Below are 17979 nucleotides of genomic sequence, written 5' to 3'. Positions count from 1 at the left end.
TAAGATGGACCGCGCATAATTTTATAAAGTTCTGCCTCCTTGCCTCTTTCTCACATTTCCCTCTAAACCAAAAAAATCCCCAAATGTTGAAACCTCTCCGCATGTGGGAGACGTTCCGACTTTGGCTGGTGTTTCCTGAAACTCTTCCCAACTCCACGATACCCTTTTGGGAGGGTGGGGACCGCATGGGGAGAGCAGTGTTGTTAGCAAAAATATGAATCACCCCACACTTAGTCCTTTTACAATTTTTCTCTTTGTTGGAAGCTGCCTTAAAGGTAAAGGGACCCCTGACCATTAGGTCCAGTCGTGGCCGACTCTGGGGTTGTGGCACTCATCTCGCTTTATTGGCCAAGGGAGCCGGCGTACAGCTTCTGGGTCATGTGGCCAGCAGGACTAAGCTGCTTCTGGCGAACCAGAGCAGCGCACGGAAACGCCGTTTACCTTCCTGCCGGAGCGGTACCTATTTGTCTACTTGCACTTTGAAGTGCTTTTGAACTACTAGGTTGGCAGGAGCAGGGACCGAGAAGTGGTCAGCCAGATGGGCGGGGAACAAAAGAATAAATAAATATGATAATTCCAGATCCAACACAATTAGCCTTCCTCCCCTGTCTAGCCACCGCCGGTATGAAATTGTGTCTTCATTTTTTCTTTTCTTTTTAATCATTGTTATTGATTTTCCAATAAAAATAGCCAATCAAGATACCCGAATCATAATCCAATTAAAAATAATAAACTAAACACAAAACAACCAAATTGTAGTTATTAATTTTTACAGGCTCCCTATAGTCTGGACCTCTGAAGCATATCTCCAAATTTTCTCCCTGCCTCTTCTCGTTGCTTTCATATTTTCCTCCTTCTGATCTTAACGCTTTAAAGTTCTCCGTCCCTGGCTATGCGATTCTCAGTCATGTCAAAAATCATATATCCTTTCATACATTGAATACAGCTTTATTTGTAAATATATTTTTTTTGTGTCTTCATTTTTTCATATCGGTTTCTATTAAGGGTTTTCAGCATAAAACTCAATGAAAGCCAAACTAATCCAAAGACCTAGGGAAGAAGCAAGAATAAGGAAAAGAAGGAAATAAAGAAGTAGAAAAAGAAGAGAAGACGAAAAAGAAGTGTGTGTGTGTGTGGAAATCCACAAGATCCTCTATCCTAATTTTATCTTCACCCCCGAGGGATGACAACCAACATGATCAAAGGTCTAAACCTTATGAGGAACGGTTGAAGGAGCTGGCTAGGTCTAACCTTGAAAAGAGGAGGCCAAGAAGAGGCAAGATAGCCAATTTCAAATTTTGAAAAATAAATTTCAAAAACCAAGCAGAGGGCCTTCTCGGTAGTGGCGCCCTCCCTGTGGAATGGCCTTCCTTCAGCTGTCAAGGAGATAAAAGAATTACACAACTTTTAGAAGACACCTGAAGGCAGGCCTGTGTAGGGAGGTTTTTAAAGCTTGATGTTTGTTTTTGTTTTCTTTTTTATTATATTTTTAGTTATTCTGTAAGCTGCCCATAGTGGTCATGTGAAAGATGGAACAAACTTGTTCTCTCCTGTTTTGGAGGGCAAGACTGGAACCAATGTTTTTTTAGCCCAAGACAACAGGTCTCCGGAGGGACGCGGGTGGCGCTGTGGGTTAAACCACAGAGCCTAGGACTTGCCGATCAGAAGGTCGGCGGTTCAAATCCTCATTATGGGGTGAGCTCCCGTTGCTCGGTCCCTGCTCCTGCCAACCTAGCAGATCGAAAGCATGACAAAGTGCAAGTAGATAAAAAGGTACCGTTCCGGCGGGAAGGTAAACGGCGTTTCCGTGCGCTGCTCTGGTTTGCCAGAAGCATCCCATGGGACGATGCCAAGGGCTTCCTGGCCTCCTTTGAGCGGGTGGCCCAAGGGAGAGTGGGCGGCCAGGCTGCTGCCAGCCCTCCGAGGAGGGGCCGAGTGGGCCTTTGGCAGCCTGGAGGCCAGCGACAGAGAGGATTATGGGAAAGTGAAGGCGGCCATCTTGCGCGGGGACACCACCGCCCAGGAGAAGCAGCAGCGGCAGCAGCACTTCCGCCGCTTCTGCTACCAGGAGGCCGAGGGGCGAGGCCTATGGCCGCCTCCAGGAGCTCTGCCGTGGGTGGTTAAAAGTGGACCGGCACACCAAGGAGCAGATTCTGGAGCTGCTGATCCTGGAGCAGTTCCTGGCTATCCTGCCGCCCGAGGTCCAGGGCTGGGTCAGGGAGGCCGGGCCTGAGAGCTGCTCCCAGGCAGTGGCCCTGGCCGAGGAAGACCTCCAGGCGCAACGGGAAGCTGAGGGGCAGGAGCTCGCATGCGCCTTGGGGCTGTGTTGCTGGGGGGCTCCTGTGGGGCTGATCCTGCCACTCCCTGGGTTGTTAACCAAGAGAGCAAAGCCTGTCCGTTTCATGCTGATTAAGGAGGGGAAGTCCAATTCTATGCCCCTAGCTCACTCAGGGAAACACTTAATCTCAGGGTTGCGGGTTCAAGTCCCGTTTTGGGGCAAAAGATTCCTGCGTTGCAAGGGGTTGGACTAGATGACCCTCAGGATCCCTTGCAACTCTATGATTCCTGTGCTCTTCTAGGCATACTCCCCAAGTGTCCCTTGTCTCCAATGACAGTTCTGGAATTATGAAAGCCATCCCAGCTTCTGATTTGATCCTGGACTGTCCCTAATTCCGCTGCCAGTGCCGAGATCGGGGAATAGTATGAGCTGGCCCTTGTCCCAAGCCATGGCGGCTGCGGCGGCTGTGAGAGGGCATCCTGTTGCCTCTCCATGGCCTCTCCACGGCCGCTGCTACCAGCTTCCTCCCTTGGGCAGCTGCTAGTGGCTGCTAGATAGCGGGTGGGGAGGAGAGGCCACCACCATTAAGGCCCTGTTTGACGCGCCAGCTCTGAGGGGGAGGCAGAGGACAAGAAGAAAGAAAGAAAGAAATATTTATCTGGGAAAGAAGAAAGGGGGAGTGGAGCAGAGCACAAGGAATCTTGATTTTTGGACAGTGAAACCTCAGTTTTCGAGCGTATCGGATGCTGAACGATTCGGAACCCGAATGCCGAAAACTCGGAAGCAATTCTTTTCGTTTCAAAGTCAAACGGCTTCCGAGTCACATTTCTCCATTTTTTCAAGGGATTTCACGCCCATTGCGCCTCGGCTGTCGAACGTTTTGGAAGTCGAACGGTCTTCAGGAACGGATTACGTTTCAAAAACTGCTGTATTTGAAAAAAGTGATTTGTGCGTCTGCATCTAATCTTGCCCCTTTCTAAAATGTATTCATTGGCGTGTGCTTCTCTTTTTGTCAATTGACCAAAAAAGAAAGCCGGGGTGAAGGGTTTTTCTCAGGAGGGCGTTTGTGCTGCATCCCATTGGTGTGGTCGTGGTGGGAATGCTCTGCTGGGATGGGTTGGGGAACAAAAATGGGGGTTGGGGATGAGGAGGGTCAGTTGAGTGGGGAGTGACAAATGCCCCTCTTTTCATCTAAGGAACGTTGGAGGGTATGGCTGGGTGGTGGCTTCAGGGTGGGGTTTGAGGGAGGCTCTGGGTTTTCCGCCCAGGCCTCTCCCTCCTTGCCCTGTTGCTCTGTCCTGACAGGGTTCCTTCCTGATGTTGCAGGTGGGATTTGAGGAGGCCGCCGCAGATGTCTCTGAGGAAGTGCCGTCCGCAGATGTCGAACAGAGGCCAAGCAGGAAGATGCAAGCGAGGCCCAACTGGCAGGGAAGTAGGGCCGGATTTAGAGCCGTGCCCCCTGGATCATGCACCTTCATTGTATTGCTCCCATCACAGGCTGAAGACACCACCACTTTGGCTTCGCGTGTGCAGAGGAGGGCAACTAGGATGATCTAGAAGCTAAGCCTTGTGAGGAACGGTTGAAGGAGCTGGGGATGTTTAGCCTGCAAAAGAGGAGACTGAGAGGAGATATGGTAGCCATCTTCAAAGATGGCTGTCACATGGAGAATGGAGCAAGCTTGTTTCCTCCTGCTCTGGAAGGTAGGATTCAAACCAGTTGCTTCAAGTTGCAGGAAAGGAGTTGGATGGGCATCTGCCATGGATGCTTTAGCTGAGATTCCTGCCTTGCAGGGGGTTGGACTAGATGACCCTCGGGTCCCTTACAACTCTATGATTCTATGATCCAAGAGACACGTTTTTCAGGTCACAGCAGATCGCTGTGACTGTAAATTGTTTTGAACTGCTTTTAGCATTGATTTTTTTTTCTTTATTACGGTCCAGAGACCCAACAAATTGTTACAAAGCAATGCACAATTCAGACAGCCTACCTCCAGGTTAAACAAGCATTTTGTTCAGACTTAAAGACAGGGATCATTGGTTCTTGCAACCACCGATAAAAACTTTGCCACTGCTAATGTTCTAGCGTTTGTCCGGTCTTCCAATAGGAACCTGACTTTCCCAGGAAAGGTACCAGCAAGGGTAATATCAGTTCAGCCTTGGCTTGCTCATGTTTCGCAGCAAAATATGTTTTATAGAATCGATGTCTTGAGCACATGAGCAAAGTCTGTCCTGGTAGGGAACTCCTCTCAACCTGCCATCCAACACTGCAGAAGGAAAGACGTTTAGTCTGGCTTTGGTGAACAACCTTAGATAATTTGGTACTGAATTTTAAATTTCTGTAGTCCAACATTTAAATTGTAGACCGCCTTTTCGGTGATGTAGGTATGATGTATGGACGGGTAGTCTTGAGTGACAGGGCAGGGAATTTAAAATGTCTATATAAGGCCTTGCGCACCACTGTTCTGGGTTCCCTATTAGGGACTTTGTCTTCTTTCCATCTCTGGGCCAGTAACAACCGGGTGGCTGTCGTCGCATACATAAAAAGTATTTTCTGCTCCCTTGGAATATCGGCACCTACAATTCCTAATAGAAAAACCTCTGCTCCCCCCCCCCCCCAAGTTAATTTAAACATTTAAATTGTGCCATTGCTGGGATTCTTTGGTGTCAACATCTCCTCTCTCGACTCCTTCCAGGCTTACCTGGAGTTCTTCACCTCCAGCGAGAACGTCAGAGCCCTCCAAACAGTGTTGAAGAACTACGGCCAGCGAGTGAATTACCACATTGTCAATGTCAAGGTGCGTCCTTCCTCAGTGCCAGATTACCAAACAGACAGACTGGGCACTGGCCTACGAGCCTAGGGGCCCCTCAACAACGGATCAAAATAATATTGATTGGCATGGTTGGCCAATTGGTGTCAAGGAAGGACAGGATGTTTTTTATGTATGCTACCACAGCAGCAAGGGTTCTTTTAGCAAAGTATTGGAAGACACAAGAACTACCCACGCTGGAAGAATGGCAGACGAAGGTGATTGATTATATGGGACTGGCGGAGATGACTGGCAGAATCCGTGATCAAGGAAAAGAGACGGCGGAAGAAGATTGGAAGAAATTTAAAGTATATCTTAAGAACTGTTGTAAAATTAATGAGTGCTAAAATGCCATGGGTAAAGAAACAAAATAGAAGTACAGCTGTAAATGATTAAGTAAGAGAAGAAGGGGAAAAAATAATAAAGAAAATGAGTAATCAGTTAATTGAAGTGAGGGGTTGCTGAAGAAATTTTAAAATAGGGATGCAGAAAGGGGAGGCATGGGGAAGTCGGGGAAGTAAGATTTATGAAAAAGAGGTTTTGAAATTATACGTGTTTATATGTTTCTTTGTCTATGTATTGTGTTTTGTATTGTTTTTAATTTATGTTGGAAAATTAATAAAAAATTATGGAAAAAACAAAAAAACAACAAAATAATATTGATTTGATCTTGAAAGAAAATTGGGAAATAATTTGTGAGGGGGCCTGCGAGATTCTGACTGCCTAGGAGCCTCCACTGGGTTTAATCCGACCCTGGTCCTTCCTCTGGTAGGCTGGCAGTGAAAACGTTTCCGTGGAAACTTGGGATGCTTGGACTGAGAGCGTATGTGGGGAGCAAACCCTCTGCTTGTGATCTCTGGAGAATATTTTGAGAACTGTTCAGCCTCTGCTAGGACAATTGGCATTGGGTTCATGGCTCCTCCTTGTGGCCCAGTTTCAGTGCCTCCTGTTTAGCCAGAGAATCTGATCAGCTGAGCATATCGTTCCCTGGAGGAGTTTTCTGGATGCAGGGAGGAATAATAATAATAATAATAATAATAATAATAATAATAATAATAATAATAATTTATTATTTATATGCCACCCATCTGGCTGGGTTTCCCCAGCCACTCCAGGCGGCTTCCAACAGAACACTAAAATACAATAACCTATTAAACATTAAAAGCTTCCCTAAACAGGGCTGCCTTCAGATGTCTTCTAAAAGTTTGGTAGTTTTTTTCTCTTTGACATCTGGCGGGAGGGCGTTCCACAGGGCAGGTGCCACTACCGAGAAGGCCCTCTGCCTGGTTCCCTGTAACCTGGCTTCTCATTGCAAGGGAACCGCCAGAAGGCCCTTGGCGCTGGACCTCAGTGTCCAGGCAGAACAATGGAGGTGGAGATGCTCCTTCAGGTATACTGGACCGAGGCCTGTTCAGTTGGGCCTGAGATCTGTAAAAAAGAAAAAGAAAAAAGGTAAAGGACCCGTGGATGGTTAAGTCCAGTCAAAGGCGACTATGGGGTTGCGGAGCTCATCTCGCTTTCAGGCCGAGGGAGCCGGTATTTGTCCGTAGACAGCTTTCCGGGTCATGTGGCCTGCAGGACTAAACCGCTACTGGCGCAACGGGACACCGTGACGGAAACCAGAGCGCACAGAAACGCCGTTTACCTTCCCGCCGCAGCAGTACCTATTTATCTACTTCCACTGGGGTGCTTTCGAACTGCTAGGTTGGCAGGAGCTGGGCCCGAGCAACGGGAGCTCACCCCGTGGCGGGGATTCGAACCGCTGACCTTCTGATCGGCAAGCCCAAGAGGCTCAATGGTTTAGACCACAGCGCCACCCGTGTCTTGAGGTCTGTACAGGCCTGGCAGCAAGTTAACAGGTGTATACAAAACCGTGATGCAGCTGTTTCCCTCTCTTCCTTCTAAACAACCTCCTGTTTCCCGTCGGTAGGGTGAGAACATCACCAACGCGCATGAAATGCAACCCAAGGCTGTAACGTGGGGCATCTTCCCCGGCAGAGAGATCATTCAGCCGACGGTTGTAGACCCGGTTAGCTTCATGTATTTAAAATCAAAGTGCCTTTCTGCAGGGAAGTTCCATCCCACCGCTGCCACCATGTAGTAAAGGGGCTCCTTTACTACTACTAATAATAAAATTTATTCATACCCCGCCCTCCCCAGCCAAGACTGGGCTCAGGGTGGCTAACAACCAATAATAAAAAAATGTTGATTAAAATACAATTTAAAAGATTAAGATACAACATTAAAACATTAGGATGCAGCCTCTTCACGGGAGGGAAAAGGAAATAGAAAGAGGGGGAGGGAATCAAACTGATTCTAAGCCAAAGACCAGGTGGAACAACTCTGTCTTACAGACCCTGCGGAAAGAAATCAGATCCCGCAGGGCCCTGGTCTCATGAGACAGAGCATTCCACCAGGCTGTGTTGAAAAGGATAAACTTTCTATGGAAGCATCGTTGCTTCCAGCTGTGCCTCTGCTCTTCTTCCACAGCTGGAAACCGACAGCAGGGAGAGGGCTTTTGTGCTCAGATCCCGCTTGACTACTGCAACAAGCTCTACGTGGGGCTACCTTTGAAGGTGACCCGGAAACTACACCTAATCCAGAATGCGGCTGCTAGACTGGCGATTAGGAGCGGCCGCCAAGGCCACATAACACCGGTCCTGAGAGATCTGCATTGGCTCCCAGTACGTTTCCGAGCACAATTCAAAGTGTTGGTGCTGACCTTTAAAACCCTAAACGGCCTCGGTCCAGTATATCTGAAGGAGCGTCTCCACCCCCATCGCTCAGCCCGGACACTGAGGTCCAGCGCCAAGGGCCTTCTGGCAGTTCCCTTGCTGCGAGAAGTGAGGCTACAGGGAACCAGGCAGAGGGCCTTCTCAGTAGTGGCGCCCGCCCTGTGGAACGCCCACCCATCAGATGTCAAGGAAATAAACAACTACCTGACTTTTAGAAGACATCTGAAGGCAGCCCTATTTAGGGAAGTTTTTAATGTCTGATGTTTTATTGTGTTTTTAGTATTCTGTTGGAAGCCGCCCAGAGTGGCTGGGGAAACCCAGTCAGATGGGCAGGGTATAAATAATACATTACAGTGGTACCTCAGGTTAAGAACTTAATTCGTTCTGGAGGTCCGTTCTTAACCTGAAACCGTTCTTAACCTGAGGTACCACTTCAGCTAATGGGGCCTCCCGCTGCCGCCGCCGCCACCACACGATGTCTGTTCTCATCCTGAAGCAAAGTTCTTAACCCAAGGTACTATTTCTGGGTTAGCGGAGTCTGTAACCTGAAGCGTATACTGTAACCCAAGGTACCACTGTATTATTATTATTATTATTATTATTATTATTAATATTAATATTATTCCCATAAGGGGCATCTGGTCATTCACTGTGGAAACAGGATGTTGAGCGAGATGGGCCTCATCCAGCAGGCTCCTCTTACGTTCTTGTTCAAGCCCTGGAACCCCAGATACCAGCCACCTGCGAAACTCACCACCACCCCCAGCTCACCTGGCTGACGGAGCTAAAACGCAGAGCCCAGGACCCCCTGATTGCTTTCCTCCATCGCCACATCGCCCCGTACCCCGCCAGTCTCCGCCGTGGGCGTCCGTCTTTCCGTCGCCGCTCAGCTCTCTGGAACTCCGCCTTCCACCTCCCGAAGCAGGACGCCAGAAGACGCTGCCCCCTGGCCCTCTCCAACCACGCTAGAGTCATGCGCCGTGTAGAAAAGCGGTCGGCTGCCGCGGACCAGGAAGTGAAAGCCCTGGTGAATTTCATATAAAAAAAGGGATGAAAGAGCCTATCCATTTCCATTCTTCGTCTTCCCAATCTTAACTATCCACATCTGTAATCTAAGCAGGCCATCAACAACCGAGTGCAAATTTTTCCTTACAAACACGTTTTTTGCAATTTTGCCCATTTTTAAATACAAAGCAATGTTCCCTAATGTTGTTGGAAGTTTAAGTGCAACTCAGGGATTTGCATGGGGCTTAAGCAGATAGGGGATGCGGGTGGAGCTGTGGGTAAAACCTCAGCGCCTAGGTCTTGCCGATCACATGGTCGGCGGTTCGAATCCCCGCGGCGGAGTGCGCTCCCGTTGCTCGGTCCCAGCGCCTGCCAACCTAACAGTTCGAAAGCACCTCCGAGTGCAAGTAGATAAATAGGGACCGCTTTCTAGCGGGAAGGTAAATGGCGTTCCGTGTGCGGCTCTGGCTTGCCAGAGCAGCGATGTCACGCTGGCCACGTGACCCGGAAGTGTCTGCGGACAGCGCTGGCTCCCGGCCTATAGAGATGAGCGCACAACCCTAGAGTCTGGCAAGACTGGCCTGTACGGGCAGGGGTACCTTTACCTTTACCTTAAGCAGATAGAGTGAGAGACCTCCAGATTCCCAGACTATCCCTTTACCTTCAACCTCTATGCTGACTACTCTCTATCCTTTGAAGTTTTGACTGATACATTTTACGTCGCTCCCTGTTTAAATTTCTTCCTCCCCTCTCACCCTTCCTCTGGACCTCAATGTACTTCTAGGTGGTTTCTTGGTTTCTCCAACTGGATAGCTAGGACTATAAACAATGTACAGTGGTATCTCGGAAGTCGAACGGAATCCATTCCGGAAGTCCATTCAACTTCCAAAACATTCAGAGACCAAGGCGCGGCTTCTGAACGGCTGCAGGAAGCTCATGCAGCCAATCAGAAGCCCCGTCGGACATTTGGCTTCCAAAGAACGTTCGCAAACCGGAACACTCACTTTTGGGTTTGCGGAATCCCTGCTCCAGACTCTTACCCGGAGAGGAGAGCCCGCTTGCGGTGTTGTTCTGCCTTCAGGTTTTGCACAGTCCTGGCCGACCAAAACGCAAAGCATTTCGCCAGCAGCTGCCTCCAATTCTGGGTGTGGCCATAACCCAGAGGGAACGGCGCTTGCATGTGAAGATCTGTGGCAGTGAGATCTTGCGAGTCACTGGGGAAATGGCTGGGAGAAGGGGAGCCGTGATGAGGAAGGTGACCTGAGTCTTCAATCGTCAACGACGAGGAGATGCTAGCCTGGCTACCGTCCTCCGAGCTGCCTTCCTATTCCCAGTCATGAAATGACAGAAGTATTAATTTTGTGCTTCTAAATGCTGGTTTATTTAAGATTATATACAGAGAGAGTGAGTCTCTACTGCTACCGGAAGAGACCCACTAAATAATAATAATAATAATAATAATAATAATAATAATAATAATAATAATAATAATAATAATTTATTTATGCCCCGCCCATCAGGCTGAGTTTCCCCAACCACTCTGGGCGGCTCCCAATCAAGTGTTAAAAACAGTACAGCGTTAAATATTAAAAACTTCCCTGAACAGGGCTACCTTCAGATGTCTTTTAAAGATAGGGTAGCTGCTTATTTCCTTCACATCTGAAGGGAGGGCTTTTAAAATCTTCTTTTTAAAAGACATCTGAAGGCAGCCCTGTTTAGGGAAGTTTTTAATATTTAATGCTGTATTGTTTTTAACACTTGATTGGAAGCTGCCCAGAGTGGCTGGGGAAACTCAGTCAGATGGGCGGGGTATAAATAATAAATTATTATTATTATTACACAAATGATGATGTTTTTCTAAACTTCCAGAAAGGCGCACTGAGAGCAGCTCAGTGGTAGAGCACCTGCTTTGCATGCAAAAGGGCGCAGGTTCAAATCCCGGCATGTCCAGGGAAATCTGGAAACTCTGGGGAGCTGCTGCCAGCCAGTGTGGGCAACACTCGGCTAGATGGAACAAGGACCTTTCCGTGTAGCTTTCCTAATGAAAGCCAGCCCTTTATTCAAAACAATGAGGACTAGAATCTCAGTTCATTTTTTTAGGGGGAGGCTGCGGCTCTGGAAGAGAGGCCTCTCTCTGAAACCCCAAAGAGATGCTGCCAGTCAGTGCAGGCAACCCCGAGCAAGTTGGACCCGATGCCCTGACTTTGATACGGTTCTCACCGTGGGCTCGCCTCCACTTCAAGGCCCACAGCTCCAGCAGAGTCTTCTTGGCCTTTTCCCGGACTTGCAACATCAGGGCCCATTGATGGAAATGCACCCTCAGGGATTCGAGTCGCAGGCGTTCCCTGCCATGCCTGCATAGCGCCGCCCGGTCGGTGACAGACTTCCAGGCCTGGAAACAGCTTGAGGGGGGTGGGGAAAGGAACAGAACGGCTTAGGAAGAACCTGGCAGCAGGATCAGGCCGTCATGGCCCAGCCTCCTGCTGCCCATGGTGGCAACACTGCCCACTTGCGATTCCTGCCAGCGTGACCTGCTTCCGACAGGGGAGGTGGGCGGAGGGGAATTCAAAGGCAAGTGGCCTTCTGGGACAGCCACCACTCTGCAGGCTTGTTGTGAAGGTTGCGGAGCAGCGTCATGGGATGCCAGTACTGACCCACCTTGGCTCCCAGTACGTTTCCGAGCACAATTCAAAGTGTTGGTCTTGACCTTGAAAGCCCTAAATGGCCTTGGCCCTGTATACCTGAAGGAGTGTCTCCACCCCCATCGTCCAGCCCGGACACTGAGGTCCAGCACTGAAGGCCTTCTGGCGGTTCCCTCACTGCGAGAAGCCAAGTTACAGGGAACCAGGCAGAGGGCCTTCTCAGTAGTGGCACCCGCCCTGTGGAACACCCTCCCACCAGATGTCAAAGAGAACAACAACTACCAGACTTTTAGAAGACATCTGAAGGCAGCCCAGTTTAGGGATGTTTTTAATGTTTTATTGTGTTTTTAATGTTCTGTTCGGAGCCGCCCAGAGTGGCTGGGGAAACCCAGCCAGATGGGCAAGGGTATCAATAAAAAAAGCTTTTAAGCTTTGGTGTAATGCGGTATTTTAATATTTTGTTAGGGACGCGGGTGGCGCAGTGGGTTAAACCCCAGAGCCTAGGACTTGCCGATCAGAAGGTTGGCAGTTTGAATCCCCACAGCAGGTTGAGCTCCCGCTGCTAGGTCCCTGCTCCTGCCAACCTAGCAGTTCGAAAGCACCTCAAAGTGCAAGTAGATAAATAGGTACTGCTCCGGCGGGAAGGTAAATGGCGTTTCTGTGCGCTGCTCTGGTTCACCAGAAGCGGCTTAGTCATGCTGGCCACATGACCCGGAAGCTGTACACCGGCTCCCTTGGCCAGTAAAGCGAGATGAGCGCCACAACCCCAGAGTCGGCCACGACTGGACCTAATGGTCAGGGGTCCCTTTACCTTTAATATTTTGCTGGAAGCCGCCCAGAGTGGCTGGGGAGGCCCAGCCAGATTGGTAAATAATAAATAATATATTATTATTATTATTATTATTATTATTATTATTATTATTATTGCTGCTACTGCTGCTGCTGCTGTGAAAACTGCAGGGCAGCAAATACTGGCCTCCCTTGCAAGGCTCTTGTGAAGAATGCAGAACAGCATCATGCAGGGCTAACATTTATTTTTTTAAAAAAATATTTGTTTAATCTGTAGCAATAATACAAAACAGAGACATTGACCTACCTCTCAAGGTTGCTGTGAAAGCTGCAGGGCAGCAAACCCTGGCCTCCCTTGCAAGGCTCTTGTGAAGATAATCATGCAAAGACATAGAGCAGCATTGCGTGATGCTAATGTAGTGTTTTAGAAACTAGGGTCTCCAGGTTGTTTTGGGTCTACAATTCCTGCTAGCTAGGGATGATGGGAGTTGTAGTCCAAAAACAGCCAGAGACCTGAGGTTGGGAAACACTGTGCTAATGCAAACCTACCCCAGAAAGTTGTCGCAAAAAGGTTAAGAACGTAAGGTGCGACCAAGAAGCCCACATATAAAAATTATCATCACTGTGCTCAGCTCACCGGCTTAGCAGCCCTCTCTGCACCTGAGCCACCAATGGCAGGATCCGCCGGGCTGCCTTGTAGCGGGAACGCCAGGCCTCAAACGCGCTCACCAGCCTCTTTTTCTCCAGGAGGGCGAGAGCTTCCTGGGCGCGAATCTCCTCTTTCTCCAGATCTGAAAGCTGCTGCGTTACAGGGGGAAAGAGGGGGGGAGACATCGGAGGTGAGGAGAGCGCCAGGTGGGTAGATTTTCGTTTCCAAGCACAATTCAAAGTGTTCAAAGGCCCTAAATGGCCTCAGTCCAGTATATCTCCCATCGTTCTGCCTGGACACTGAGGTCCAGTGCCAAGGGCCTTCTGGCGGTTCCCTTGCAATGGGAAGCCAAGTTACAGGGAACCAGGCAGAGGGCCTTCTCGGTAGTGGCACCTGCCCTGTGGAACACCCTCCCACCAGATGTCAAAGAGGACAACAACTACCAGACTTTTAGAAGACATCTGAAGGCAGCCCTGTTTAGGGAAGCTTTTAATGTTTAACAGACCATTGTATTTTAATATTTTGTTGGAAGCCGCCCAGAGTGGCTGGGGAAACCCAGCCAGAGGGGCGGGGTATAAATAATAAATTATTATTATTATTATTATTATTATTACAGTGGTACCTCTGGTTAAGTACTTAATTCGTTCCGGAGGTCCGTTCTTAACCTGAAGCACCACTTTAGCTAATGGGGCCTCCCGCTGCCGCCACACCGCCGCTGCGCGATTTCTGTTCTCATCCTGGAGCAAAGTTCTTAAACCGAGGTACTATTTCTGGGTTAGCAGAGTCTATAACCTGAAGCGTTTGTAACCTGTAGCATATGTAACCCGAGGTACCACTGTAATAATAATAATAATAATAATAATAATAATAATAATAACCAGCACCGATCTGTTTGGGGCTTGGTGGCCCCAATCCTGCACCCTGCACTGGATAACCTCCCTGCTCCCAGATCCGCATTTGTCTTCAGGGGGTTGTTTATTCCTGATTCACCCCCTTCCGATTTGCATGATGCGAGTGGTTTTCTGGTGGCCCTAGGCCATTGCATTCAGGCCTGCTCTGCACTCCTTCTACCTAAGAACGGAAGAGGAGCCCCGCTGGAGCAAATGGGGAAAGCCTCTCCTCCTAACCCAGTATCCTGTTCCCGACGGCGGACAGCCTTGACACCGCTTCCCTTGCCCCATGGAGGGATGGGGGGGGGGAGAATTGCTAGGGGGGAGGCACGGGGTGCGGGTGGGGAGATCTCACCTGTGTCCCTGCCAAAGAAATAACCGAGCCAAGCGACTGTCCCTCAGTGAGGAGGGAGGACAGGGGAGAAGCCCCCGAGACGAGGCGGAGGAAGAGACTCCCTTTCCGTTGCAAACCAAGCTCCCGCGCCTTCCTTTCAACCGAGGGAAATGCAACGGGGGGAAGCCAAGGGGGGCTCGGACAGCCCACAGCCGCCACAGCCTCTCCGATGGGGCCGCGGCAGGGATCTCGAGAGGGGCGCGCAAGGGCCGGAAAGGCGCCGCTTTGCTGCACGTTTCGCGGGGCTGACTTGCCCCATATTTATTCACTTACTACTTACTATTTACTTACTTACTACTTACTACTACTGTACTTACTACTTCAGAAATATCAACACCCTCAGATATGCAGATGACACAACCTTGATGGCAGAAAGTGAGGAGGAATTAAGGAACCTTTTAATGAGGGTGAAAGAGGAGAGTGCAAAATATGGTCTGAAGCTCAGCATCAAAAAAACGAAGATCATGGCCACTGGTCCCATCACCTCCTGGCAAATAGAAGGGGAAGAAATGGAGGCAGTGAGAGATTTCACTTTCTTGGGCTCCATGATCACTGCAGATGGTGACAGCAGTCATGAAATTAAAAGACGCCTGCTTCTTGGGAGAAAAGCAATGACAAACCTAGACAGCATCTAATAAAGCAGAGACATCACCTTGCCAACGAAGGTCCGTCTAGTTAAAGCCATGGTTTTCCCAGTAGTGATGTATGGAAGTGAGAGCTGGACCATAAAGAAGGCCGATTCCCAAATAATTGATGCTTTTGAATTCTGGTGCTGGAGGAGACTCTTGAGAGTCCCATGGACTGCAAGAAGATCAAACGCATCCATTCTGAAGGAAATCAGCCCTGAGTGCTCACTGGAAGGACAGATCCTGAAGCTGAGGCTCCAAGACTTTGGCCACCTCATGAGAAGAGAAGACTCCCTGGAAAAGACCCTGATGTTGGAAAAGATGGAGGGCACAAGGAGAAGGGGAGGACAGAGGACGAGATGGTTGGATAGTGTTCTCGAAGCTACGAACATGAGTTTGACCCAACTGCGGGAGGCAGTGGGAGACAGGAGTGCCTGGCGTGCTCTGGTCCAGGGGGTCACGAAGAGTCGGACACGACTAAACAACACTTACTACATCCCCTAATGCAAACACATTCGTTTGTTGGTATGCCTCTGTGTCTCCCATCGCTAGGAAAATTAGAGCAAATTATATAGCCAAGATAGCCACCAACTGTAAAGGAGATGAATTTATTTGACCCTTTCTACTCCGAATATAATTGCACATTGTATTAACATTATTTTTTAATATATTAGTGGCCATGTGGTGATTTTAGCCTATAAATTTTATTGTTTAATGTCTTAACCTGTATATTAAGGTACTTTTATAGCTCTCTTTAGAGTAGTGTCTTGATAATATAAATGTTTTAAGTTTTTTGTATTAATCCAGCATATTTTCTTTTAATTGTTGAATGATCCTGTGTACATTGCGGCAGCCTTTGGCTATGTGCAATAAAACTGACTGAGTGACTATTCACTTACTGAATTTATATAGCTGCCCCATACATCAGGATTTGGGGGGGTGGGGAGAGAACTGAGTTCTCTGTGAAGCGATTGGTCAGTTAGGTAAGTATTTTTATTGACTTACTTCATATTTTTTGGAGGAGGGCAGCTGCACACACCCACACCCCAGCTGTGCCCATGGCCCCATAGCACAAATACTCTAGGAAACCAGAGTGGTGTAGTGGTTAGAGTGTTGGACGTGGCCCTGGGTTCAAATCCCCCCAGAGTCATGAAGCTCACCTGGGTGACCTTGAGCCAGCCACCTAACCTACTTTGCAGGGTCGTTGTAGGGATTAGCTGAAAACTGGGGTGAACCACATGGAAAAAACGGTGGGATAGAATTGCAGCAAATGAACTCTTCGGCTTACCTGCCGGCCGGATGGAGATGTCATTTGGCAACCTGGCACCCACATGGTCGCAACTGGAAGTGTGCCAGTCACAAAAAGGCACCTTGCAGATTTCTAACACTGGAAAGAACGGAAGAAGATATCCCCCCGCGCGATCTCATAGTGCTTAAGCTCGGGGGCATCCAATGAAACTGAATGCGATTCAACACAGACGAAAGGAAGTCATTCCTTGATTTATCGGCTACTTTAAAATGAGGCTGCATTTTAAATTGCATTTTAACCTGTATTTTAAATTGGTTCCCCCCCCCTTACTTTTCCCCCTATTGTGTTTTTACTGTGAGCCCGGCTCTGGCCGGGGAGGGCGGGGTATAAATAAAATTTATTATGATTATGATTATTATTGCAGTGCACAAACTATGGAACTCACTCCTGCAGGAGACAGGGACGGTCAACTTGGATGGCTTTAGAAGAGGATTGGACAAATTCACGCGGGACAACTGGCTATTGTGGTTTATTATTACGGGGCGAGTGCTTTGGAGCTTGTGTCCTGCTTGTGGGTTTTTCCTTGCTGCATCTGGTTTGCAACCATGGGATGCTGGACTAGATGGGCCTTTGAGCAGCTCAGTTGGTTAGAGCATGGCGCTGATAGAATCATAGAATCATAGAATCATAGAATCATAGAGTTGGAAGAGACCACAAGGGCCATCGAGTCCAACCCCCTGCCAAGCAGGAAACACCATCAGAGCACTCCTGACATATGGTTGTCAAGCCTCTGCTTAAAGACCTCCAAAGAAGGAGACTCCACCACACTCCTTGGCAGCAAATTCCACTGTCGAACAGCTCTTACTGTCAGGAAGTTCTTCCTAATGTTTAGGTGGAATCTTCTTTCTTGTAGTTTGGATCCATTGCTCCGTGTCCGCTTCTCTGGAGCAGCAGAAAACAGCCTTTCTCCCTCCTCTATGTGACATCCTTTTATATATTTGAACATGGCTATCATATCACCCCTTAACCTCCTCTTCTCCAGGCTAAACATGCCCAGCTCCCTTAGCCGTTCCTCATAAGGCATCGTTTCCAGGCCTTTGACCATTTTGGTTGCCCTCCTCTGGACACGTTCCAGTTTGTCAGTGTCCTTCTTGAACTGTGGTGCCCAGAACTGGACACAGTACTCCAGGTGAGGTCTGACCAGAGCAGAATACAGTGGCACTATTACTTCCCTTGATCTAGATGCTATACTCCTATTGATGAGGCCCAGAATTGCATTGGCTTTTTTAGCTGCCGCGTCACACTGTTGGCTCATGTCAAGTTTGTGGTCAACCAAGACTCCTAGATCCTTTTCACATGTACTGCTCTCAAGCCAGGTGTCCCCCATCTTGTATTTGTGCCTCTCATTTTTTTTGCCCAAGTGCAATACTTTACATTTCTCCCTGTTAAAATTCATCTTGTTTGTTTTGGCCCAGTTCTCTAATCTGTCAAGGTCGTTTTGAAGTGTGATCCTGTCCTCTGGGGTGTTAGCCACCCCTCCCAGTTTGGTGTCATCTGCAAATTTGATCAGGATGCCCTTGAATCCATCATCCAAGTCGTTGATAAAGATGTTGAATAAGACCGGGCCCAAGACAGAACCCTGTGGCACCCCACTAGTCACTCTTCTCCAGGATGAAGAGGAACCATTGATGAGCACCCTTTGGGTTCGGTCAGTCAGCCAGTTACAAATCCACTGAGTGGTAGCATAGTCAAGACCGCATTTTACCAGCTTCTTTACAAGAATATCATGGGGCACCTTGTCAAATGCCTTGCTGAAATCAAGGTAGACTACATCCACTGCGTTCCCTTCATCTACCAGGCTTGTAATTCTGTCAAAAAACGAGATCAGGTTAGTCTGACATGACTTATTTTTCAG

At 48.6% G+C, this 17979-nt stretch overlaps 4 protein-coding genes across 5 annotated transcripts in view; 3 read left to right on the top strand and 1 right to left on the bottom strand.

The window, feature by feature from the left end:
- LOC114602805 (methylenetetrahydrofolate reductase (NADPH)-like) overlaps positions 1-3835 on the top strand; it is a 13685-nt gene extending 9850 nt beyond the window's left edge. The window contains exons 6-7 of the mRNA XM_077930915.1: positions 1876-2116; positions 3584-3835. Of these exons, the coding sequence (XP_077787041.1) occupies positions 1876-2116; positions 3584-3835 (493 nt within the window). The remainder of the gene's footprint in view (positions 1-1875; positions 2117-3583) is intronic.
- The window catches only part of LOC114590105 (methylenetetrahydrofolate reductase (NADPH)-like), a 95923-nt gene that overhangs the window by 20456 nt on the left and 57488 nt on the right, over positions 1-17979 (top strand). The gene's annotated exons all lie outside the window — the stretch shown is intronic.
- LOC144328364 (methylenetetrahydrofolate reductase (NADPH)-like) lies at positions 1759-7317 on the top strand. 2 transcript variants are annotated; one of them, XR_013393544.1, is made up of 3 exons: positions 1759-1773; positions 3605-3979; positions 4972-5628. XR_013393544.1 is itself a non-coding variant. In XM_077931113.1 (3 exons), exons 1-3 carry the CDS (start codon positions 3929-3931, stop codon positions 7184-7186), a joined length of 324 nt encoding a protein of 107 aa, XP_077787239.1. In that variant the 5' UTR covers positions 1780-3928; the 3' UTR covers positions 7187-7317. The 2 variants fall into 2 exon arrangements, 1 of the variants encoding a protein (XP_077787239.1); XM_077931113.1 differs by lacking the exon at positions 1759-1773 and adding an exon at positions 7016-7317 and having other exon boundaries at positions 1780-3979; positions 4972-5073.
- On the bottom strand, positions 6123-13051 carry LOC114590139 (uncharacterized). Its single transcript, XM_028716491.2, has 5 exons — positions 12894-13051; positions 11046-11227; positions 9866-10051; positions 8592-8844; positions 6123-6513 (listed from the first exon to the last, which is right to left on the bottom strand). The coding sequence occupies exons 2-5, from the start codon at positions 11183-11185 to the stop codon at positions 6472-6474; spliced, it is 621 nt and encodes a 206-aa protein (XP_028572324.2). The 5' UTR covers positions 11186-11227; positions 12894-13051; the 3' UTR covers positions 6123-6471.

Source organism: Podarcis muralis, chromosome 7, assembly GCF_964188315.1.
Source record: "Podarcis muralis chromosome 7, rPodMur119.hap1.1, whole genome shotgun sequence".
Taxonomy (NCBI): domain Eukaryota; kingdom Metazoa; phylum Chordata; class Lepidosauria; order Squamata; family Lacertidae; genus Podarcis; species Podarcis muralis.
This window is presented reverse-complemented; position numbering and strand designations above follow the sequence as displayed.

Excerpts from the sequence above, each read along its gene's own strand:
- LOC144328364 (XM_077931113.1), top strand. The coding sequence starts at position 3,929 with ATGGCTGTCACATGGAGAATGGAGCAAGCTTGTTTCCTCCTGCTCTGG. Across the intron at positions 3,980-4,971 it reads GTTTCCTCCTGCTCTGGAAG|GCTTACCTGGAGTTCTTCAC; the intron begins GTAGGATTCAAA and ends GACTCCTTCCAG. Across the intron at positions 5,074-7,015 it reads ACCACATTGTCAATGTCAAG|GGTGAGAACATCACCAACGC; the intron begins GTGCGTCCTTCC and ends TCCCGTCGGTAG.
- LOC114590139 (XM_028716491.2), bottom strand. The coding sequence starts at position 11,185 with ATGCAGGCATGGCAGGGAACGCCTGCGACTCGAATCCCTGAGGGTGCA. Across the intron at positions 8,845-9,865 it reads AAGCGGGCTCTCCTCTCCGG|GGCTTTCACTTCCTGGTCCG; the intron begins GTAAGAGTCTGG and ends GAAATTCACCAG. Across the intron at positions 6,514-8,591 it reads GTTTTAGCTCCGTCAGCCAG|ATCTCAGGCCCAACTGAACA; the intron begins GTGAGCTGGGGG and ends TCTTTTTTACAG.